At 43.4% G+C, this 24,752-nt stretch overlaps 1 protein-coding gene across 2 annotated transcripts; it reads left to right on the forward strand.

Annotated features, from left to right (window-relative positions):
* The first annotated feature begins 8,106 nt into the window (after positions 1-8,106).
* TNFAIP3 (TNF alpha induced protein 3) lies at positions 8,107-24,518 on the forward strand. 2 transcript variants are annotated; one of them, XM_082302282.1, is made up of 9 exons: positions 8,107-8,246; positions 11,417-11,729; positions 15,874-16,064; positions 16,290-16,437; positions 16,630-16,800; positions 17,551-17,731; positions 19,166-20,076; positions 22,016-22,248; positions 22,897-24,518. In XM_082302282.1, exons 2-9 carry the CDS (start codon positions 11,417-11,419, stop codon positions 23,176-23,178), a joined length of 2,430 nt encoding a protein of 809 aa, XP_082158408.1. In that variant the 5' UTR covers positions 8,107-8,246; the 3' UTR covers positions 23,179-24,518. The 2 variants fall into 2 exon arrangements, with proteins under 2 accessions (XP_082158408.1, XP_082158409.1); XM_082302283.1 differs by lacking the exon at positions 8,107-8,246 and adding an exon at positions 8,750-8,788.
* Positions 24,519-24,752: the final 234 nt, after the last annotated feature.

Raw genomic sequence — 24,752 nt, forward strand, 5'->3', positions numbered from 1 at the left:
GCAGCCAGAAGAGTGAACAGTCATAGAAGCACAGGAATATCGTAGCTGGTCCTCAGTGTATACCTAAATTACTTTATTTAGTCCAGGAAATGACAGGATGCCATAAATCTGCTGAAATTACAGAGAAAACCTATGCAGGCAGATGTAACTGACCTCACTGAAACACCTCAGGCTGGAGCAGGCCTTCACTGTGGTAACAAATCCTATGGAATAGTTACTGACTATGGGCTCCTTGTTTTTCTGCCACATGTTCTCATGAAATTTCATGACAAGTTATTTGAGAATTAGCCATAAGGTTAGTGTTTCTCTTTCATCTGTTTTTAAAATGAACTAGTTTGGGCAAAGTGCATAACTATAAAAGGGAAAAAATGGTAAAACAGCAGAAAAAGCAGGCTGAGGCGATCTGGACGAGATGTGTGCCAGGCTTCTTAAATTGTTTGACTCCTGCTCCACAAGCTGGGCATGACTCAGCTAGGATAAAGCAATACATATTGCACTTAAATTTTTAGCAATAAACTTTCAGTCTTTACCTTGTCCACAGTGGCGTATTTCCTTCACTCTATTTTTAGATATCATGCAAAAGCATCTGGGTTTTTTTTCTTTTCAACATTTATTCTTCTGCATGGAGAGGACTTGAAAGGTAAATTATTTTGATGACAATGGTGAGGAGCTGACTAGGACTTTGGCAGCTCTCGCATTAAAAAAAAAAAAAGGTTTTGCAATAAACAAAGAAAATTTCTGTGAAACTGGTCTACCAAATAAAGAAATGCCTTCTCTTAAGAGTAAGGCAAATTCATCAGTTCAATTGGAAAGCATGAGAAATGCTTTTGGACAATGAACTATTACAGGAACATACCAAAAAAACTTAAACCTATGGCCTCTCAGAAGCTGCATGTCCTGTTCAGTCTGGACTCCATCACTGCACCATCAAAAGAGAGTCCCGCTCCATTATGAACATGGTCAACTCAGAGAGATGCATTTACATGGTCCAGGTGATCCAGATCAGACAGTTCTTAGTTTTAATGCTCTAGAACCGTATGGATGGAAACAACTACTTGGGGTGCTCCACATACACCAGAGATGCATGTATTTCTATAGCATCTCCTAGACATTATACACTACCTTTTCCTGTATGATTCCCGAATCTGTCTAGGACTACTTTTACTTCTCTCCACCTGAATGAGTAAATTGGAATTTGTAGCAAGCAGCTACAATTTTTGCTTCTGCAGCATCAAAAATTACAAAAGTGGGAGTGTATGACATGAAAACACACCCTCTCCCCCATGTATATAGCAGAAATCTTAAAAAATCCTCTCTGTGAAGTTAAGAATCAATGATTATGTTAGTCTTACTGACAAGTGCTGTCATTGCAAAAATGGGGAGTCCCTTCACTCTGAAATCAGAAGAAAACAATGTACTTTTTTTTGAGCTAAAACACATGATGCAGACTCACCTCGTGGACATTGACTAAACCCATGTTTACAAAGCAAACTCACCATTTCCCTGATGGGAGATGACTGTTAGCTTTTAGGAAAAAATCTATGGACTCTGTTATTTAGTTCAGCATATGCTGGTAAATCCCCAGGCATAAATAAATATCCTTCTTTGGAGGTATTTTTCTTGGGGAAATTCTGGCACTGCTGATACAGGGCAAATAGATTTTCTCTACATTTGGAAAGCTAACTTGAATTTCTGGCCACTCATAAAGCCTCTCATGTTATTCCCCATGCACAGAATTTGCTCTACGCAAAAGAAATGCCTTTCCTCTGCTTTTGAAAGTCCAGGAATGAATTCACTTCCTCATTGTCACTGAAAACACTGTGAGCTTTAAACAGACCCACAATGTAGTTAACCTCTTAACATACGAGATACTGAAACCTACTGAATGCTTAGCGCTTTTGAGGTAAAACCCCAGCTCAACAATTTGGTTGAGGGTGTGCCAACTGAGATTAATTCTCACACCTAAATTAGTCACTCTAAAACAGGATTTAGAGTAAACACTGTGGGTACCAGACCCCTCATACAATTCTGTTCCCTTTAACAAAATCAAAACTGTCTGTTCCTGAAAAAGATGTTGACCATGTGGCAGCAGTTACAGGGCTGACACAGAAACACCCCAAGAAGCTCAACAGACTGTGTTATTGTCTGTCAGACTAGACAATTGCAAACATAAAAAGCTGGCCAGAAGCATTCACCAAGTACTGTAGAAACTGATACTTCTTGGCTATTTCTCCACATTTAGATGATTTGGGGGAAATTACAAAAATTACAGAGGGAAAAGATTGACAAGCTTCATGCTCTATGATTCATGACTAAAGATTACCTTCACATGGTCACTTTTTATTCACTTAGCACTCCCCACCTAATTCCATCGCTAAGAGCTGCTGAGAGGAACTATTTCCATCTGGAGAGAAAACAGTATCAGCAGTTCTCCCATTTTGGCAAGGAATGATAGAGTCATTCATTCACGTATGCACCAAGTACACGGAAATTAAACACAATTCAAAATCGGTTTACTGATTTTAAAGAGTGTAAGGCTGTCTCAATAAATGGAAACATAGGTAACAAAATACATTATTGGACATATATGAAAGAAACTAGAACAGTCTGCAGTTAATTTTTTCCATTCAGATTATACAAACTGCTTATATTTTGGGAGAAGGTAAGAACTTCCAGTGAAACTAGAATTCACTGGGAAAGGAATACAGAATGCTAATGACCTGGAAGACTGGCAAGTCTGCTGAACAGCAGGTTGTTTTATCTAAGAAAGTTTTACTGGCTGCCTTACATGTTGAAATTGTTGGAGGAACAGAGGAGAGAGCAGAAAGAGCTTTAATTATGTGAGCAAGTGTTCACTAGCTGCATTCCTTGACGCTTCCCATCCACTCACAGAGCATACAGCTTTGTGCTAGATGCTCACTTCGTACCTAAAGTTAGAATAGCTGATCATCTCATCAGATAGAAATATAGAAAGGAAAACAAGAGTAGTCCCTGCTTGATTTCCGATGAGGCATTTTCTTTAGCTGTTTATTTGTTAACCAGTTGCTGACTCACGGATGCTGAACTGTTGCTTGAAGCAAACAGCTCCAAAACCAGACTCTGCTTTAGAGTCCTCTGGTGTGGTGTGTGCTGGACATGTGGGCAGCACAGCAGTTACGCCAGCCTAAAGATCAAGTTAAAAGTTACAATGATTGGGCTTGCACTACCTAAACCCAGCCACTGCTCTGTACATTAAGGCAGTTTTGCAAAGCAAAGACCAGGCCTGTGCAGAATCCATCCCTGTGCAGTGTTATCCATGCAGTGCTTTATGCTTACAACCCTCCACCTAAATCAAAGACCATTCCGACAGTAATAGTTCACAGTTAAGTGAAGTCTGCTACACATGGATGGTAACTTCCTGAAAGCAGGGACCACACTGAATGGTAAATAACCATGTGTCTAGGTGCTAAAGTACAGCAAACACAACACAAGAAAAGATTCTATTCTAAAGAGTCTGCAGTCAAAGTTAAACAAGCATGATTACAGAAAAGTGTGAGGAAAGAAACATTCACAATCTTGCCATACAACTGAGAAACTGAGGTACCAGAATGTAAGCCACAGCCCCAAATCCCACAAGAAACTGTGACAAAGTGCAGGATGGAAAAGTATTGGGAACATTCCAGCCATTTCTATGCTCTTTCCTGGACACCTTCTCAACCTCTGTGAGAAACAGGGCAGTTAGGTCAATGGGCTTTGATTTGGCTTACTACTGCTGTTCTTATTTGCCTCAGCTTAGCTCCAAGTCTAGCCTGAGCCTGCATCAAAATCCACTGAAATCACTTTGCTCTCCTACACAGAAATAATGTTGGTCTTCCTCTTACTTCTTGCTGGGGCCTGGTTGGAATTCTCTGTACTGTGCACTGAAGAGGGTAAGTCATGCTGGGCTGTGCTGCCATCTCAAATGTAGCTATACATAGCTATGTGTGCTTAGGGGCCCTGAGGCTTGCTGCAGTATCTACAGATATCAGAGGAATAAAAATCAAGTTACAAAGATTTTATCGTCGCCACTTAGGCTTTTTCATGCATTTCACAGAAAACAGTGATGAAACTTACCTCTAGACCAGGAGGTCAGTACAGTTAAGGCCAATCTTTTGTGTGGTTAATGCCATACTTAATTCCCTCATAGCTAATAAAACCTGTTTTTAAAAATGTTCAGTGTTTGCCTCCATAGGTCATTTTTCACACTGTTTCACCAGCCTTACTGGCAGAATACCACCCTTACCGTTCCGCTTAACAAAAGGGGCTAAGGCAAGGTTTGAACTTTCAGCCTCTTTGAGCCCACTGCAGTTCCAGCCTTTACTTCTGACACTTCTACCACAGATATTAAAAAGATCAAGAAAATGAGCACACACACACACACAAAAAAAAAGGCAGCAAGCAGAGGAAGCCTTGGCCCAGGGGCATAAATAGGAATCCCTACTTCCAGTACAGTCACTTGCCAGAATACCCTGGTAAAAGTCTTCTTGGGAATCTCTAGTTTCTATTACTGTATTCAGATGAGTATAATGGAAAAAAAAATCACAAAACCAGTTCAGCTCTTGCTATCTAACTGGCAGACATGATTTGGGGTTTTTGTTGGTTTTTTTTACCATCATTACGTGATTCAGTAATAAGCACCATCTTTCTGTCTGATAGATATTTAGGGGATTTTTTCCCCCTCTTTTTCCTTTGCAGTGACAAGCTCTTATCACTTCTCCACTGGGAAAAGAAGCAACGGAAGAGCTCCTGGAAGACACAAATGCTGAACTCAAGCATGACCTCAAGCACTGCTGTTGCATTAAAAGGGATTTCCCTTTTATGATCCTTTTCCTCCCTTCTAGATGAATCACACCTCTTACAGAATTATCTAATATTAAAAGACCCAGCAAATGATTGAACTATTAAAAGTCTGAAGGTTACTATCTGTTCATATTATTATAGTCATCATCCTAGCATTGAATAGTGTATGAGTACTGTCTTAACAATGAGTCTTTCCTGGTGCAACCTCTGAAACATTTGGCAATGGTGTTCTGAACACTCTGAGGTCTTGGTTTAATTTAGTGAGCATGAGCTACTCCTTCCCAAACTCTAAAAAGAAGCAAAGTAATTAAAATAATTTAGAGATACAGACCTGAATGGGGCCTTGAGAGATTTCTTCTTTTTCCCAAGTACAATAAAGAATTGTTATTGATTGATATGCACAAAACTGATTACTTAAATTTTCACCAAAAAATGGATATTCTGCAGTTCCCCTAGACAGCTTTCTCCAAGGTTATGTAAACATTACCATTTATAGGGGTGGACTGTTTCATCCTTATACTTAACCAGAATGTAGGTAGCTGAAATTTAAAGTATTTCTTATTCTGCCCTTAATGCCAAGAACTTCCCCCTTCCCTCAAGAGATATAGACATGCATATATACCTAAAAATACGTGTGCGTGTATATAGTTATGTGTGTGTGTGCATACTTTCACACACACTTCAAAGAAGCAAATTTTCCTTGACTTTATACTTATGTATATATGTTTATATTTTATGAAATATAAGCATTATACCATAAATTATGAGATAAACTATAGAGTATAACTACAAAAAAAACCAGGAATCATTCGGAAAAGAGGACTGTACATTCATGCATTCTGTAATTATTGATGTTCCTGATGTTTTTAATGCATTTCCATATTGCCTAGGAGTTATGGTTGACAAGACAGAACTTCATTTTGTGCTGTGCAAACTCAGATCAAATGAATTCCTGCCATCCTGCTCAGACCTGTTTGATAAACATCAGCTGTAGCAATGTGCAATCAACTTTCAGTTTATCAAGGTGTAAACAGTAATTATTAACATTCAGACGTGCTTACCATTTAGAAAACAAAAAATAAGCTGATGCCTTTTCAGGTTTTCCTGGGTCTCAGCATCTCCACCATGGCTAGGACCACTTGTGAATCTACTTGCTGCAGTTTCATAAGCAAAGCAGGGTACAAGTCAGCTCTTTTTTCCCTACTTCCTACCTTAGCTCATCATTCCTACTCCACTGTGAAACCCTTCATCACTTCAAATATTCTCTGTAAAACTCTGTGAGGTGCTGGGCTTCATATCACATGAGAGAAATGTTTTGGATAAAAACAAATATATTTTTAAGGTTTTTTTCCTCTAACCAGATCACTTCAGTAATCTGCTACCTCAGTCCCCATGAGTGAACAGGGGAAAATGTCCAGGAGAAGGGAACTGCAAGATGCTGACAGAAACATACACTGTGTAAATCACAGCACAGATGCTGCCCTAGTTATGCAAGGAATCACTCAGGCCCAGTTCCTTCAGACTAAGATCCCCTGGATCTTAGACACCCCTCAGGCTATCAATCATTAAATGCAGAGCCTTCCTACCCAACTATACTTTCCAAGGCATCAGAGAGGCTGGGGGGAGGGGGGGGGGGGGAGGGGAGGGAGAGGGGAGAAGAAAGAAAAACAACACACAAAAATCTTTAAAAGAAAACTCTCCAAGGAGAAGAGAAAAAAAAATTGGAAGGGATCATTATTTTTCCAGCCATATCCCCGACTTCTTTTTGAACAAAGGCAGAGGAGAAGGATGGCATGTTGTGCAGAGCCAGCACAGGCCTGTAAACCCTGGGAAAGATCATGTTGCCACATAACCCTGTTGTGTGACACAAGTGCATGATCTGAGCCAGCTGCTGCTGCTGGAGGTGAGGTGAAGGAGTTCAAGGCTGAACTCTTCCAAAATCCACCTGTTCTCTGAAGGAGTCAATATTTAAGACCTGATTTCGAGGTGTGCAGCAACCCCGGCTTCTCATCCTGCCCGTGGGAGGGGTGGATACTCAGGAACAGGCAGGAGGAGCTCATCATCTGGGAAGATGAAGTCTTTCAATACTGCAAGAAACTTTGTTGCACTGCTTTTCATCTCTGGGTGCCTTCCGATTGCAAGGATGTTGAGCAAAAAACTGCCCCTTTTCCAGCATAAATCCCATCCATAAATCATATTAGCAGCCCTTACATACTGGGGTTTTATTCAGTGAATTTTTTCACTGCACAGATATTAGGACATTGTTTAAACGTATTAATTAATTGTTTACAATAATTAAATTTAATGATTCCTACAAGCTGCTAGCTGCAGACAATAATTTACAAACATATTCAGACACTAAGATCTCCCTGACTTGATAGCTTTAGCCCACTGTTCTGCCCCTTAACTACAACAATCTTACCTCGAGCAGGGCTGGATTAAAGCACATTGACATCTCCTGCAAAAATGCCAGCATATGGGATTATGGGATTATATATCGGCCTAACCTCTAATTAAAGAAATGAAGTCACTTATGGTTACTTAAAATACAGAGCCAAAACTGTGGAGCACGTACAAGCTAAACGAAAAAAATAAATACTCGCTTGGGTCAGAAAACCGTCGGGAAGAGCAATACTTTCCATGGGACGGGCTCCCTTCCTGTCCTGCTGGGATGCTGGGGCAGGGGTGTGGGCATCTACACCCGGGCACCTGCAGCCCGAGACCTGTGTGCCAGGGCAGGCGCTTGCCACGCGTGCCCGTGTGACTGAGGACACGGGAAGGGCTCCCGGGGCAGCCGCCTCTCACTGCCGGCCTTCAGGGGGTGCGGGGCACGGCCGGGGCGCCGCTCTGCGCAGGGACACAGAGCTGTTCCCGACCCGGCCACTCGGCAGCGGGCCGACCCGTGAGCGGAGCGAAGCCTGCGGGACGGGATGGGCAACCTCCTGCTCGAGGGGAAAGGAATAAGGAAGGAAGAAATGCCATCCCGGCTCCCGAAATTCCCGTGGGTGACTCACGGCGGGCGGGGAGGCCGCGGGGCTGCCCGGCGGCGGCGCCCCCTGGCGGCGGCAGGGCCGCGGCGGTTGTCACAGGCCGGAAAGTCCCTGCGCTCTGCCGGTGGAAATCCCCGCTGGGGTTTTTTGTGTTGTGTTTTCAGTCTCTCGCTCTCTCTCTTTTTTTTTTTTTTTTTTTTTTTCACCCTGGCGCTTAAACAGAAAGGGAAAAAAAACAAGAGGCTGGGCTCAGCCCTTCATTCCGCAGCGGCGGCAGCAGCAGCAGCAGCAGCTCCGGCGGGGAGAGAAGGGAAGGAAGGAGCCCCGGCACGGTGGGGGTTGATGGATCCCGAGCGCGGCTGCGTCCCATCGCCCCAGCCTCGCTGCTGAGCAGGAGTCACGGCAGGATCGGCCGGAGGAGGAGCCCGCCGCGGAGAGGTGAGCGCCGCTCTGGGCAGGGCACGGCGGAGCCCCGGGCGCGTTTGCAGGAGGCCGCCTCGGGGGACCAGGCGGGTCTGGCGGCGGGGCTCGGCCGTGCCCCGTGTGCCGGCTCCGGCTGGCGCTGGCCGCCGCCGGCCGGGCGGTGACGCTGTGCCCGCTGCTGCCGGCCCGGCCCGGCCCGGCCCCGGGGCTCCACGGGCGCCGCGACGCAGAGGCAGAGGCAGAGGCAGAGCGGGCGCGGGGCGGTGCGGCCGGGCTTGCTCCGAGCGCCGGCGGCCGCGGGGAAGTCCGCCCTGGGGCTTCGGGTCCTTCTCCTGGGAAGCTGGCGGGCCGTATTGTGTCCTTTCCACCTTGCATACCCAGCCTCCAGCAGAGCAGTAGGTCAGGGAACGAAGAACGCGGAACACTGTGGGTAAACCAGTCCTGTGGGATTTAAAAGACCTTCGGTCCTCATCTTCTGATTTGGTGAAAAGTAATACTATGTTTCGGGTTGTACCAGCAAAGACCCAGGCAGAAAAAAATCTGTGGGGGCTTAAAAGGTATTAAGCATATTTATTTTAGAAGTTTTAGCACTTTATGGAGAAGTTTATTAATTGCCGTTTTCTCAAATAGAGGACAGAAAATTAAAATAACTTTATGAAACCATTGGCAGATCTCAGAACATTATTCAGCTTTCCCGAGCCCAGCATCCTCAGTATTACACGTTTGGAAAGGATGCTGTCTCTAATTATTGTTTACAGCTGTTCCTTTCTGGGAATTCCTAGTCATTACTTGTCAGTACGTTAAAGTAGCATAACACACAACAAAGCACAGTAGACTGTAAAATAATAACTACAGGTCGGTTTTCTACTTTTAAATCTCCAACTTAGATGGCTATTGAGTTCTGTTTGTTTCATCCCATTGATTTTGAAAATAAGGGTTGCTTGGCTTTTGCCTTGATTGACATTTATGACTGTAAATAGCATAGGCAGTAATTTCCACGTGTGGAGGGGGAAAAATGTCTGTAGAACATAGTATCGAATGATGTTGTTTCAGTGAGTACTTCTGTAAACTCAGTACTTTTTGTTACTTAAAGCTGGAAATAACCATTTCAAGGGTCCGTGCCGGTAGTGCTTAGTCATGTGATTAGTCTTTATTTGTGTAAAAAATCCCATTGACTCAATATTTCTACTAACATAAGTAAGAAATTCAGTATTTTGGTCACCTCAGAGCAAAGTAGAGCTGTGGTTATTATACAGATTAGTAAGGGGTTGTTTATATTTCCTTTTGAGAATCATTCATACATTTAAATACAGAATTACGTAAATAGCATGTGTTAAAACTATATTGGCGAGGAGAGTGGATGAGAAAATGTGTTATTTTCATTTTAAGGCTGTATGCTGGTGGGGGAATGATAAGAATATGCCATCTCTATTACCTAAAGGAAAGCTTTTCCATATGTGCAAGATGTCACAGCCCTGTGCTGTAGGGTGTGTGAATGACATTGCCCTAAAGTAGAACTTTGTAGCATCTCCTGTTTCATCTGCCTCTGTTCAGGGCTTTTCAGGATGTCCACTGTATGTCTCCATCAGCTGGTTCTCAGAGAGGTTATAGAAGTCAGCTCTTGGCACCTGGAGTTTGAGGTCCCCTTTCACCCTGAGAGGGTCTTTTCCAAAGCTTTGGCTGGGCATTTGGAGGTGGATGTTGCCAATGGAAGTGTCTGGGTAAAGAGGAGTAAGGAGATGTTTCCCTGTGGGGAAGGAGGTGCTGAAGTCCTTCTGTGCAAGAGGGGTTTTCTGCCTCCATAGACCTGGGAATGCCTTCCCAGTCACTCTGTCAGACTGGAGTTCTTCTTCCTCTCCCTGTGCCTCCTGACTCCTATCTCCATGAGAAAACTTCCTAATAGTTGCATAAACAATTTTTGGTTGTTTCTTGTTTCCCTGTACTTGATGTCCGTAGATTGATATACATGAGTGGCTTGATACTTGTCCCTAGACACATAATCACAATGGTGGGTTCTCCTAATGGGACTAGCTATACTCTAAACATGTTAGGCATGCATACTTTTATTTGTCTTGATACAAACTTTGCTTTGTTTTTAAACAAAGCAGGAATGTTTGTGGACAGCGTGGAGAGCCTCTCCACGTAAAAACAGGTTATTGTTGTTTGTACTGTAGCGCACGGGAGTTCTGAGGGATGTTGTGCCTACGTTGGCTCTAACTAGCCACAAAGTCAGTGTGCTCTGAATAAGTATTTCATAGAGTGTAGAGGGTTTGAGGTTATGGGTTTCTTTTTATGTTCTTCCTGCTGCACCCCATGAGGCCAGAGTTACTGAAGAAAGGGATGCAGGGCAGTAAACATTACATGTCCTACTGTGGAAAGATATTGGGGGTTTTGAGCCAAGTGGAAATGCTTTTTCAGCTCTGTTGACTTACCACTGAGTAATAGTGGCACTGCAGTCTGCACCCCCACACATGGCACAAGCACCTCTGTGCTGTAGCTCTACCACTCACAAAATACAAAGAGCCTCAAGAAAAGTAGCCTAAGTCTGTTCCTTGAGTGACAAATTCCTCATCTACCATATCTGGCCACTGTAAGTATGGGACTGATACTAGCACAGCTTGCAATTCTTTGGGCTCTTTCTGTACTCTACTGACCATCACTTCTCAGAATGTCTGGACTGTGGAAATCTGAATGGTCACTATCTGCTTTCTTTTGGCATGTTATCAAAGCAAGAGCTTGAAATGTGCTGAAATTCAGCAAGTGCATATGGGATTATGCTGTGCAATTATCAATTAGTTACATTTCCAGGATAACTTTCCCTTCCCTTGATCTTGCCTTCTCTTACCTTTATTTTGATTTAAATGCTTTTTTTTTTGAATGATGATGCAGTTTCCTTACTTAGGAATAAATCCTCTTTAATATCACAGTCAATTATATCAGCAAATGAGTGGGATAAGATGATCACTGCCTATATCTGAGTAATGCAGAAAAGTTAGTGAATATGAGCTTTAAACAAACATTATTTATGAACGGCTCAGTTGGACTGCATCCACTCTGTGCTCGTTTTAGGCAAAACTGCATCCAGAATCCAGCCCCTGAAAGTGTCTTCTCAGTCTCTGCAGAAGTGATAGCACTGTGGTAGAGGGACACTAACATGGCAATAAAAGGATCCTTTTTCATTTCAGATGTCTTCTAGAAACATGGCTGGCCAACACATCCTTCCTCAAGCTTTATATCAGAGCAATATGCTGAAGGCTATGAAGATCAGAGAGAGGACACCTGAGGATCTAGTCAAACCTCCCAGTGGAATAATTCATCACTTCAGGACTATGCACAGATATACCATAGAAATGTTCAGAATGTGCCAGTTTTGTCCACAGTTTCGGGAAACGCTTCAGAAGTCCCTGACTGACCAGGCTACCCAGACTTCACTGGAGCGCCAGAGGAAGCTCAACTGGTGCAGGGAAGTTCGGAGACTTGTTCCTTTGAAGACTAATGGTAAGTTATGACCAGGTCTTTGCACTCGCAGTAAAATGGGTTCTACAAATGTAGCATCTTTATTAATAGCATCTGAGTTCACATTACTGAAACAGAAGCATATGGCTTTAAAAATGTGCTGCCTTTTAATCTTAGTTTTGTAAATTAAAATTCTTTCCACATGAGGTACTGCCCTGAGGCTGTAGCAGACCCCTGCCCATACCACAGTATGTGAATACCGTAGAAATTTCACAGATATTTTAATAATGTTGGTAAGCTGTGGCACTTCAGAGTCAAGAAAAAGGCAGGGAAACTTGATTTGGAACCCACCGCCTTCCCACGAATCTGACTGCTACATGTTGGCAGCCTCATTGGAAGCACCAAACATCCTTTAATGCCAGGCAAGAGGAGCCTTCAGATGCTTTGAGTGACAGGGATGCATTCCCATGTATATTTAGCAGAAGCTAATAGCCTTCCAGTAAGCCCTGCTGGCAGGCAGGGTTTGCTTGCTGATCCAACTTTAAGAACAGTGACGGCAATAGCACTCAGAACATGGAGCCTCTGGGAACCTGATGCTGCTGTCCCTGGGGTTAGCACCCCACACTGGGGCTGCTCCCTCATCCTCAGCTACCTGCTGGGGTTTGCCAGCTCTCACCTTCTCTCAGGGCCCACCAGTAGCCCCCATGGGTGTGACTGACACCCATCTTTGTGCAACACAAAGTTTGCAGTGCCCTTTTCTTTCAGCAGTCAGTGCTGGTTTCAGGACTTGGCTTTTGGGTTACTTTGTGTGTGTATTGCATCAAGTGCTACAAAGGAAAAGGCGCAGAAGTAGCGCCAAGATTTCCTGAACGGGTTACATTTGTCCACAGTCCTGAGCAGGAAACCTTGGCACATGACTGTAAGAGTCACCGGGCATTTCACATTCAGTGGAGGAAAGATTCGGTAATGGCTATGACTTACAGTCACGCAGCTGCAAACTTGGACTCGGGATTCCTTACAGCACAGGTTGTCCCTAACCAGGAAGAATAGACTGGGACGGTGAGAACTTCAAGAAGATGGAAAATATATATTCTTTGCTCAAGGAGCAGAGCACAGCAGTTACAGAAACACTGGGTGTGGTGGACCTGAAGCCTTGTTGAAGTCCATGTTGTGTTCTATGGTTGCTTCTTTTCATATCTGCTTCTATACTTATCTTCCTAGTCCACATTGTTCCCTTTCCAAGTTCTGCCATATTTCTCAGTCTGATTGTACACAGCTGTGTTATACAGAAGCCTTAAAAATAGGTAGATGTCACTGTGCAACCTAAAGCCTGATCCCGATGTGCGTCTGTAACTGTTGTAGAGGCATTGACCTTTTGGTGGGCTTTTTGGGCTGCCTCTGCATTGGTGTAAAATTCTCATGACTGCAGTTGGGGTGTGCAAAGACGTTGCGGAATCTTGAGCTTTGGAAGGACTGGAGTTGCAGCTAGGGCAGACAGCGCTTTGCAGATGCTGGGAAGGTAACATCACTCCAAGTGTTGCATCTTAAAAACTTCACTCTAACAGATTTTCTAGAAAAATGGACAATGTGCACAATTTTTGCCTGGGGCAAAGAGTAACAGTTTTAGAATCCCCCCTCTCTTGTCAATAGAAATCCTGCAGGGATTAAGGCTGCCTGGACAGACCCTTGTGGTGACCATGTTACATTCAGTAACACTGACCTCTTTCTTTGTCTCATGACCATCGGCAAGTGTTACAGGTGGGAGTAGCATGGACTTGGATCCCGCCTGTGAGCAGGCGCACCAGTATACGAGATGCTGAAATATTAGGGCAGATTGAGGGAAAGCAAAGCAAGGACTCGGTTTGTGGTCTCCCCATACACTGTGCCGACGAAGAACTTGGCTTCAGTTCAGTGCTTTGGGGTCATTAAGTGCATGAGTAGGAGTGTCTTTGGAAACCTGTGGGTTATGCAAAGTAGTTGCATTGAAGGACCTTTGCAGGAGAAGGAAGGTAGGTTGGACAGTAGGAGAGGATCTCTGAAAGAAGTGCAGAAGCCTGAAGAAGCCCTGTATTATTCCAGAAAGTAACTTTTTTTTTCTCCCATGTGGCATAAAAATATTTCTTTAAGCATTTAGCTGCTTAACCTATAGATGTGGGAGGAATATGTTAATTCTTTCAGTCAACAGTGGGCTTTCTTCAGAAAATTCTGGGGTTTTTCTGATCAAGGTTGTAGTTGTTGAAAACAGAGTAAGTATCTCCTACAGGATCTTTTGATGTACATTTTACCTAATATGTTTGTGAATCTGTGGAGTGGTGGGGTTTTCTTAATTAAAAAAGCTGTTTTGAATCACCACATATTTCTTTGCAGAAATCTGAGAATGGAGGATAGAAGGAAAGCGGTAGGAGGTACAAAAATCGAAACTGTTTGGGTTTTTTTCCTTTTTTTAAATTTAAAAATTCCAGCATCTATTGGCTGTAGAGATTTGACTTGTATAATGAATTGGCAGTCATTCCAGCTCGCCCAGCCACACCCCCTGGGAAAGTCCGAGGGAGGCTACGCTGCACCCCGCAGAACAAAAAGTACAACTGTTGCTCAATTGCTAGTCAAACGGTGTGGGGGAATTCCAAGTGCTGTGTAAGGAATTTTGGGCAGTACTTCTCAATAAAGAACCGAAAGTGAGCTCTCAGAGAGAGAAAAAATTTAATCTTATCTTTGCTCTAGATTTTGCAAAGGGAAAATTTTAATGGGATTAATATGTCATCTTTCTTGGTCAGAAGGAAACCCAGTCAGTTTTTCTATCATCTTTGTTGCTCCCTGATATTTGAGCTCAAGTAAGCAGTCTGCAGAATTGAAGTAAGCTTTGCAAGACAGCATTCAGAAACCAGAAGGCAGTTGCAGGAACCTGATATCCACCAATCCCATAACAATTTATGAAGCATTGAGTAGATTTCAAATTATATCTTACTCAGGAACTGGGGTCTGTTGTAGGCTTTTCTCTGCAGTTTCACAGAATAAGTAGCAAAAGTGTTCACAATGGTGTAATTGAACTCATAATGTGTGTGGCAAACTGGGTTTAATTCTTTTGTGGGTGTTCTTTGGGTGGGTTTGTTTGGGTTTTTTTTCACTTGAGAAAAAATCTAGTAGCTTTACCAGGGTTGATGTCTTCTATTCCAAGAAAATTGCTGTGGTTTCTTAGCATTGGGTGAATCTGTTTACCACTGTAGTAAACATCAGACCTAGTTTTGCATCTGAGGATATGACAATAATGATTCTTTATGTCTCCCTTTCAGGGGAGACATCCCCTTTTGAAGAAGATGGCTAGAGATAGAATTCGAAACCCAGATATAGATATATTTTTTGTCAAACCTTTTAATTAAGTTAGTTATCTCCTCTGAGTCTCAGTTTCTCTGAAACTGAAGAATATCACAGTCCTTCCTACATGGAAAGAGGAATTTTTCAGTGCAAGGAGACTGCGTAAATGAAAATGGAATCACTGTCTTTCATTTACTTAGTTCTAATTTTGGATTCTGAAAAACAGCCCTCTAAGTAATACACGTAAACACCCAACACACTATCATTTCTGAGAGGAAGGCCAGAGGTGTTCCTATGATTGCTCTACATAAATCGCCTGCCACTCCCTTTCTGTCTCCTTTTTTATTACAATTCCTCCATCAAGAACAGCCAAGTGCCAAGCAGTGCTCATCAGGGGATACGAGGCTTGGTGTTACTGTAATATTTTCTTAATGGCTTTCATTATTTCAACCCCATGCCATTTGGTGTATATTTGTATAAACACCAACGAGGGAGATTTACATCTTCTTTTGTAATTTTATGACTTCATTGTGTTTAAGAAGCTATTTCAGCTGTGTTTGACATTTGTAGTTGACCCCAAAATTTAGTGTGTGGTACCAGTCAAAGTTAAGTAAGATAGGTAAGGGGCATTGCTGAATGACAGCTTAACTTGGACTGGTACAGAGACAAAACCAGTAGGGAGGGGAGTTTTTTCTTTCTGTCTCTGAACAGAGGCCATAACTCTGGTCTCCTTCTTTACAACCCTTCTCTCTGAGGCTTAGAGAGAAGTGCACAGGGAATATGCATATGTGCAGTGTAATTCTATGTCCCACAGGTTTGTGGTGTTTTATTTAAGTAGCCATTTGAAAATAATGCACTCTTTCTTTTGTTGCAGGTGATGGAAATTGCCTTATGCATGCAGCATCGCAGTACATGTGGGGCATTGAAGATATTGACCTTGTCTTAAGAAAAACATTGTTTAGTGCTCTCAGGGAGATTGACACACGGAACTTCAAGCTCCGCTGGCAGCGGGAGGCTGTTAAATCCCAGGAGTTTGTAGAAACGGGACTCCATTATGACACCCGGGTAAGGCAGCCTGAGGGAATGGTGCTGTTTTCTGAGTGCTCACCAGCGTTGCCTTGCTGATTCTGTTTGCTTTTGGGCTTCACGGATTCCATCATTAATGGAGAGCAGAAATAGTCTTCTTTTGGAGGAAATGGGAAAATGCGGTTATTTGAGCACTGCTGTACTGCAGCTGGTTCCTGACCTCCATGTATTTGAACCATTGGTGACAACTGTTTCTTTCCTCAGAACTGGGAGGAGGAGTGGGAATACCTCATTGAAATGACCTCCCCAGAAATATCTGGGGCTCGAAACAGGCTTCCTTATAATGCACTGGAAGAAATCCACATCTTCATCCTTGCTAACATCCTCAGAAGGCCCATCATTGTCCTTGCAGGTGAGTTGCCTGGCTGGTCATCCCACTGCGTTACTCTTGTGCTGTGTTAGTAGTCTTAGTCAACAACTGTTGTTTTCAGGTAGATGCATTTCAGAACACAGTGTTTTCAGCAGTTATTCTAAAACCCCCAGCATATGTTTTCTCTTGCCTGTAGCACATATTATTTGTGTTTTCTTTTTCTTTTTTATGCAGATAAAGTGGTTAGAAGCTTAGAGTCAGGTTCCAGTTTTGCTCCTTTGAATGTTGGTGGTGTTTACTTGCCTCTCCTGTGGCCAGCTGAAGAATGCTACAGATACCCAATTGTGCTTGGCTATGACAACATGCATTTTACACCACTGGTGACTCTAAAGGACAGCGGGCCAGGTATTTTTCAAGTACCTTGTTTGGTATTTATGTTCCTTCTTCAAAACCATTGTGCTGATAAAGCATTTAAAATATAATCTGGTTTAGATTTCCATTTATAAAGTTAAATAAATGTAAAAGATGAATTTGAAATACATTCTTAAAATGTGAGCAGAAACAGCTTTGTCTGTGGATCTGAATAGAAACTAAATGTTACCTTCAAGGTATTGATGGAAAGTAGAGTGCAACTCACCTGCTTGCAGGCTGGAATTAGTCAAAGGGTAGCCTCTGCTTTATTGTGTTCTGGCCTCCTTTCCAGATCTCATCATAAGAGAAGAAGCTTTGAAGGATGCAGTCTCAGAGCCAGGGTACCACTGCCTGGCAGGAATAACAAAATATATGCTTTACCATTTTTAATGCATCACTTCTGAGTGGCCAGCAGTTCTCTAGTTTCAGGTTACAGCATCATCCCACAGAAAGGCATAACAAACAAAGATCCACAGTGCTGCTCACATGGAGAAGATAGTTGCTATGAGGACATTAAAACTACTGTGGCATGGAGCTAACTTTGTGATGTACGTGTGTCTGCGACCTCCCCCATGGTACCATATAAAAACTGATTGCCCAGCTGTTCTCCTCTCTCTCAAAAATTTAGTGGTGATATCTCCATGTGTTGCATTTTATGGTTATTCCTGACTAGTTGGTTATGTGTGTGTGTGTATATATATATGTGTGCATGTGTATGTGTTAATCCATCTTGTTTCTCCACAGAAATCCGGGCTGTCCCTCTGGTCACCAGTGAACAAGGCAGATTTGAGGATTTGAATGTGCACTTTCTGACAGATGCAGAAGAGAGGGAGAAAGAACAGCTGCTAAAAGACTACTTGATAGTGATAGAAATTCCAGTGCAAGGCTGGGATCATGGTACAACTCATCTAATTAATGCTGCAAAGTGAGTGTCATTCCTGTTTCCTCAAAGTTATATTTTTTACCAAAGTGGGACAAGCTGGGCAGCCCAGTGTCTTCTTTTGGTCTTTCCTTCCTTCGAGGTGACCCATGTGTTTACTACCTGAAATATGAAACATTGGCATTACCGTTGATATGTTTTGAAGTAGTATGAGCTGAGGCCCGTCTCAAATTTAAAGGCAAAAATGTGGTCAGACTTAGCAAACTGAAACTAGCATTTTAGAAGAAAAAATCCATTTGATCAGTTTCACTGACTTTTGGATTACACAGGAGGGTGGTTGAAAAGTAGTTAAATGCAGGAACTAGTTAGCCCAAGCTCTTGTGCTTTGTGTAAGGGCACATTGCATAATGGGCAGTTGGTGTAGTTTTGGCTGCCCTAGGAAAAGTACTTGGCAGTATGGTCTTAGCACAGATGCCTCAACACCCTAGGCTGTTCCGTGTGGCAGTAGGCAGGAAGCTGTGGCCAGTGAAGGAACCGGTGTCTCTGCTCATCCCCCTGATGGTTGAGCATCAGTAACACACAGGGAGCAGCTGGCAAGACACATCAGCTTCTCATATTTAATGGACACTGGCAGCGATGTCCAACCAGTCCCCTCACAACTGAGGTAGGGAAGTAACTCCCTGTATCCTCAGTCTTTGATTCCACTACCACATGGAAAGGAATCTTTATGCTGTTGACTGGTTCTGGTTTAGGGGCCTTGAAAATTGAAGTCCTCCTACCAAAAGGATACACGCACACATAAAGGGTAGCACTTGAGCTTCCCTAGTCCCACTGCCTGGATGTGTTCCGGAGTATTACCAGAAATGTTAGCTCCTCATCTTTTCCCTGCAGCTGGAGGCAGAGTAAGGATGGTGTGATGGATGGTAGCATTGCACGCACCACACTGAAACCCCCCAGTTTGTTTGAAGAATTCTGCTGGTAGATACAGACACAGCAGGGCAGAAGCAGGAGCAGATTTTGTGATAAACTGTATCATGGAATGCTGAGCCTGCTGTAGGAAGGGCTTGTTCTTAGTATGGACTGGTGAAGAAAAGCATCTTCTACTCTAACCTCTCTTCAGTTCAACACTGGTCCTCAGAGAAATTCACCATTTGGGGGACTTTCTGCTTCTGAGAGGTTACTCATATTCTTTGTGCAAACAGCTCTTAGAAAACCCTCACCTAGCAAAGCCTTTTAAGAATACTTCTGTTTAGCATTGTTTCGGGACATTTATTTCAGATGTGAAAGTCTCCATCACTGAACACCTGCTTTTAAAATTATTTCCATTTACAGCAACAGTGTAACATCCCAGATCTTCTGTCTGAGTAATATGGATGTGCATTAAATCTACATTTCCTTCCCACACTGCTTGTATTTGCTTCCACCCCCACCATCTGGTCTTTTCAACCACTGATGCAATCTTCCTTTTTTGGCTGTCAGGTTAGATGAAGGCAACCTACCCAAAGAAATAAACCTCGTGGAAGATTACTTTCAGCTGGTACAGCATGAGTACAAGAAGTGGCAGGAGAATGCTGAACCTGCTAGAAGAGAGATGTGTTCCAGGAATAGACAGGAACTGTCACTTTCCCAGCTCTCGCTCTTACAGATGAAATGTGAAACACCGAATTGCCCTTTCTACATGTCTGTGAACACCCAGCCCTACTGCCACGAATGCTTTGAGCAGAGGTCCCAAGCAAACAAAGGAAGAAAGCAGACCTCCAAAGCAGCACCTGAGAAGCTGAAGGCACCTGGGTCAGGCTTGCCCCGTGGGGACATTTGTGAACCTGGGGGATGGACATCTGAAGGGCCTGTAACAGAGCCTCGCTCTGCACCTCCAACTGCTCCGAGCCTTTTCCTGTACAGTGAAACCACAGCCATGAAGTGCAGGACCCCAGACTGCCCCTTTACATTGAATGTGCAACACAACGGGCTGTGTGAACGCTGCTACAACTCCAGACAGCTTGGTCCCTGCAACAACTTGGATGACCAGAGACACTTAGATTATGCCACATGCAAAATGTGCTGTCAGAAGGCCAAGAGGACCTTCAATGGTATATGCAGCACTTGCTTCAAAAGGTCTACAGAGCAGTCCCCAAATGGCAGTCCCGCTTTCCTGCCCACCTGCCACCAGAGATCAACATCAGACCCGTCCCAGATCTCACAGATCCTCCACCAGCACTCCTGTTATCAGGCTCCCAACAGCCATGGCAAGGAGCCCCCACAACCAGCACAGCCTCCTGAGGAGAACAGGGGAGGCAACCTCTGTAGGAAACCTGGTTGCAAGTTTTTTGGGACATCACAAAATGAGGGTTTTTGCACGCTGTGTTTCTTTGAGTACCGGGAAAACCATGGTAAGTAGAGATAGAGTGAGCTTTGACACACTTTGGCTGCAGATCAACCTCCTTGAACTGTGAAATTCTGTGTGCACTGGGTGATACAAGGGCAGGGGGTGATGAAAACAGTGTGAGGAGAAGGTGATTTTCCGTCCGTTGTTATCCTATTATTATGGTTTAACAACAGCCAGCAACCAAACCCCACACACTCGCTCACTCTTCCACCAGCAGGCTCAGGTAGAGAATCAGAAGAGTTAAAGCTGGAGAACTCATGGGTTGAGATAAAGAGAGTTTAATAGGAAAAGCAAAAACTGCACATGCAAGCAAAGCCAAACAAAGAATTAATTCACTGCTTGCCATGGGCAGGCAGGTGTTCAGGCTGTGTCTCCTCCCAGCCTCCCATGCACCCCTGCCAGCGGGGCACTATGAAAAGCAGAAAAGGCCTTGGCTCTGTGTAAGCCCTGCTCAGCAATAACAAAAACATCTCGATATGATCAACCCTGTGCTCAGCACAAACCCAAAACAGAGCCCCATACCAGCCACTGTGAAGAAAATTAACTCTACCCCAGCCAAAACCATGAAGGAGCACATGGCAGCAGTGTGAGAAATCTGTGAAATCTCTCATAAAACTTCCTTTCAGCTTTGATGGAAGCAAAACTAACTCAAAAGGGGGTCGGTTTTGATACCTCCCCAGCATCCACTGCAATTATGGTTTGGTATGAATTTTCTTCACAGCTAGACAAGTTGTAGAGGTCAGTGAAGGAAATGCTGTAAATGTATGGAAGGTACTGAAAACCCATTATGTTAGCAAGGCGTTTAAGAACCTTTGAAGAATTTGAAGATCTGTATCTGTTCTGGATGTAACAGGTATAATGCTCTGGAGTAACCACTGTAGTTGCCTTGATAAGCAGAGCAAGTAGCAGTTGACTGTGGATAATTAGCTGATATTTTGGAGTAATTTAGGCGTGTATTGTTATACTCTACCTTGAAATCTTCCTTGGTAATACCATGCGTGTGCATGCACATGTGTTTAAAGACTGACCTTCAAAAAGGCAATAGTCTGTGAATAAATCACAGCATGAAATCTTCATCTTTCATGCTGCTGCCCTCTTTCACAGGTAAAGAGCCCTTAGGTATAGAGCCTAAAAGGCAATAGTCTGTGAATAAATCACAGCATGAAATCTTCATCTTTCATGCTGCTGCCCTCTTTCACAGGTAAAGAGCCCTTAGGTATAGAGCCTAAAAGGCATAAGTAAGAGAGAATTATTACTTATCTCTTCAGACTGTTTTATTGCTGGTAAGTTTGCCGATACAAGTAAAGAAACATGGAATAGGTTGGGTTGGAAGGGACCTTTAAAGATCATCTAATTCAACCCCTCTGCCATTGGCAGGGACATCTTTCACAACGAGCTTTCCACGTGAATTCAGATTAGGGAACTTCTGTGCCAGCTTGCAAGAACTTATTTTCCAACATTGCTCACAATGAAATTTTTTTTCCTTCTGATTGTGGAATATATAAGATTGCTTCATGAGACTAAAAAGTATAATTCACTTTTTCCCATTAAGCTCTGTACTGCTTTAATAATCTGATGTGACTGAAATGGGGGAGGCTGAAACGGGTAGGTCACAGATGACAGTCAAAATGAAGTCAAAGATTAAATTTTTCTCAATTTCGGTGGGATCTAGGTTTCCCACTTAGGGCAAGTTTTTCCCAAATCATCTGTTTCAACAACTTCTTATATGAAAGTCAGGCTGCATTAGCACCCTTATTTACATAACATGAAGAATGATGTACCAAGTGGGGGGTGTCTCAGGGTTGTCAAAAACCCACTCTTGAGGCTAGTTGATCTTTTTAATTTATTTTCATTTTTAAGGTGGGGAACTTTTTATAGTTGCTGTGGGCCATCAAATCTCTTGGGCACATTCGAACTCCTCCTGTTCATGCTTTGCATTACAGACAGTGTTCTGCTACGCCAGCAGAGGAGATCTCAGAGGAAGTCTTCGGCAGCAGACGAGACAGGGAGCTCCGCTGCCGGCTTCCGTAACACTGTGTCCTGCCAGCGGCGCGACTGCGGCACCCTGGGCAGCACAATGCTCGAGGGCTACTGCCAGAACTGCTTCATTATAGCCCAGAACCAGCGATTCCAAGAAGCCAGAAGGACAGAACAGCAACTGGTGAGACAGCCAGAAGTAAGTGTGAACTTCTCAAAATCTTCCTCTTGTTTAGCGCTGCATGTTTTTCTCTTGTGTGAGCAACTTGGGATGCATACTAGAAAATCCTCAACTGCATCCTAGCTATCATGGAAAGACATCCATAGAGCATGATTTTTTCTGCTGCAATTGAGCAGTGCTCCTAAAAAGTCATTCTCAGTTTAGGGTTGTCAGTGGCCGTGCTCAGTTTTACCTCAGCTGGGATTTTGCCAGCAATTTTAGTGGAAGCAATTTGACCTACAATTGGGTTGTTTTGTTGATTGGGGAGGGATTTTCATTCTTACTCTTAGAGCTGTGCAATTGCATCATGGGGTTCAAGTTGAATTTTTGATTGAGTCCATTACAGACTGTCTTTGTTCCAGATAGAGGTATTTTATTTGGTTTGGTTTGGTCTTTTAGAATTGAGGGTTGCCAAAGATAAAAAACCCAACATTTTTTCCTAAGAAATGACAAAATTTGTGGTTTTCTTTGGTAAAACTCGACTTGGCTCTTGGCATTGCACTTTGTAGAAGTGCCTGCGAGCAATCCCCAAGTGATTACCTATACAATGAGTAGAGTAAAAAGGGAATGAAAAGCCATTTGTGCTGCCAGCGCAGCGACTGACAATGTGTTTTATTATTTTTCAAGAGAACAGGGCAGCACAGAGATGTGCAGCGAGCAGCACTGAGTGCCCAGAAAAGACAGTGTGGTGTGGCTTCGTGTAGAAACAACCTGGCCTGCAGAAGTGATGACCTGTGCCCGGAGTGCCGGCGCCTCAGTCAGCTCCCACCGTCGGGGAGTGCCAGGGAGCCAGCGGCACAGGAGCCTCCCAAGCAACGCTGCCGAGCCCCTGCCTGTGATCACTATGGCAATGCCAAGTGCAACGGCTACTGCAATGAATGCTACCAGTTCAAACAGATCTATGGCTAGTAGGGAACAAGAAAGCAATGCCAGCTACTTCCTTCACTGAAATGGTGCTATGTCCAAAACACTTAACAGTCCTGGGAGTGGGAGAGCGGAGGGAAACATAAGCTGTCTGCTCAGATCATGTTTATTCCCAAGAATGGGAATAAATTTCTACTTCCTCTAAACACTGCATACAAGGACTGCTGAGAAGGTCACATTGCCTTCTGCACAGAGCTCTCATTCATGACTAAGGTCTTACAATGCCATATTTAATTCTTGGACTTCCCAGGAGGAAGTATGAAGCATTTGAATCCAAAGAACTTCCCAATTCTGCCTCTTTCTCAATACCTCCCCTCTCCCAGGCAAGGACCCATGTCTACTGTTGGAGGTGCTGGACCTTTTTATGTCTGCATACATCAGTCAGGGGCAAGTCCTTCCTGAATGGGATTACCCAGGACAGACTGATGCAACTTCCAGCTGACATCCAAAGAAACGTGGTTTGGGTTGCCCGTGTCCTTGCTGTTCTTACAGAGGTTGCCAGGGCGGGAGCTCCCGCAGGCACTTAGGGTGATAACAGCAAGTGGTCTGTGTTTGCAGAGCCCTCAGCAAACCACAGCCAGAAACAAGACCAGCACTGGTCTGCTCCTTTAACAAGCTTAACCTAATCAGCATTTAGAACCTTTCCCAAATCCTGAGACAGCTGGAAAGACAGACGTTACAGAAGAAATGCATATGATGGCAAAAATGCATCCTGCCATTTCCCACTTCTGTTGAAGGAATTATCTCCAACAGACAAAGAAAAACCCCAAATCCCTTTGTGTTCAGTTCTGAAACAAGAGTGACTCTTCCCTCTCTTGCACTGCAACTGTCAAGAGGAGTATGTGTGTGCTGTTCATATCCTCCCTCCCATTTCTGTCATGCTCTCTGTCATCCTTAATGTGATTCTGTTATCATGCAAACAGCTTGGAGCTCAGTAACATGAGTTCCTCAGGGTTGAGATTTTACTCTTGGAGTTTATGCATCCACTTCTCCATCTGCAATTTTTCTTTAGGAACCTCAGCTTTACCACTGTGCCTGGTACCTGCTTCTGTCTTCTCCTTTTACACCTTTTAAGTTTTTAGCACCTGTTTTGCTGCTATGATTTTGGATACCTCTTCTAACTTGCTTCTCAAGTTTAGAATCTTTTTCTAGTTACTAAAAAAACAGTTTCTAAAAAGAAAAAAAATTAAATAACTCATGACTTATTTCTGTTAAATTTTATATATTTTGTGAACCTTAATGTGAACATATGTTTTATTAAAATATTTATATTATTTGAAACAATGCAATTTGAAATTTGCACAGCTAGGTTTTTTTTAACATATATTTACCCTAGTGTTGGAAGTTACAAACTTAAATGTATAACTGAAAAACTTTCTGTGGTATAAAGAAATAAATTATTGAAGGACTGAATTTGTTATTTTTATATCTGCGCAAGAGAGCACGGTTGAGGATGGGACACCCCCTGAAGGAAGCCTTCCTGTTCAGCAGTACCATTCAGCATGTTACTGACTGCTCCTTGGTGCAGATGATGTAGCCAAGTACCTGGAAGAGGTGAT

The sequence above is a fragment of the Coloeus monedula genome (assembly GCF_965178545.1).
Source record: "Coloeus monedula genome assembly, chromosome: 2".
Lineage (NCBI taxonomy): Eukaryota > Metazoa > Chordata > Aves > Passeriformes > Corvidae > Coloeus > Coloeus monedula.

Excerpts from the sequence above, each read along its gene's own strand:
- TNFAIP3 (XM_082302282.1), top strand. The coding sequence starts at position 11,417 with ATGTCTTCTAGAAACATGGCTGGCCAACACATCCTTCCTCAAGCTTTA. Across the intron at positions 11,730-15,873 it reads TGTTCCTTTGAAGACTAATG|GTGATGGAAATTGCCTTATG; the intron begins GTAAGTTATGAC and ends CTTTTGTTGCAG. Across the intron at positions 22,249-22,896 it reads AACTGGTGAGACAGCCAGAA|AGAACAGGGCAGCACAGAGA; the intron begins GTAAGTGTGAAC and ends TTATTTTTCAAG.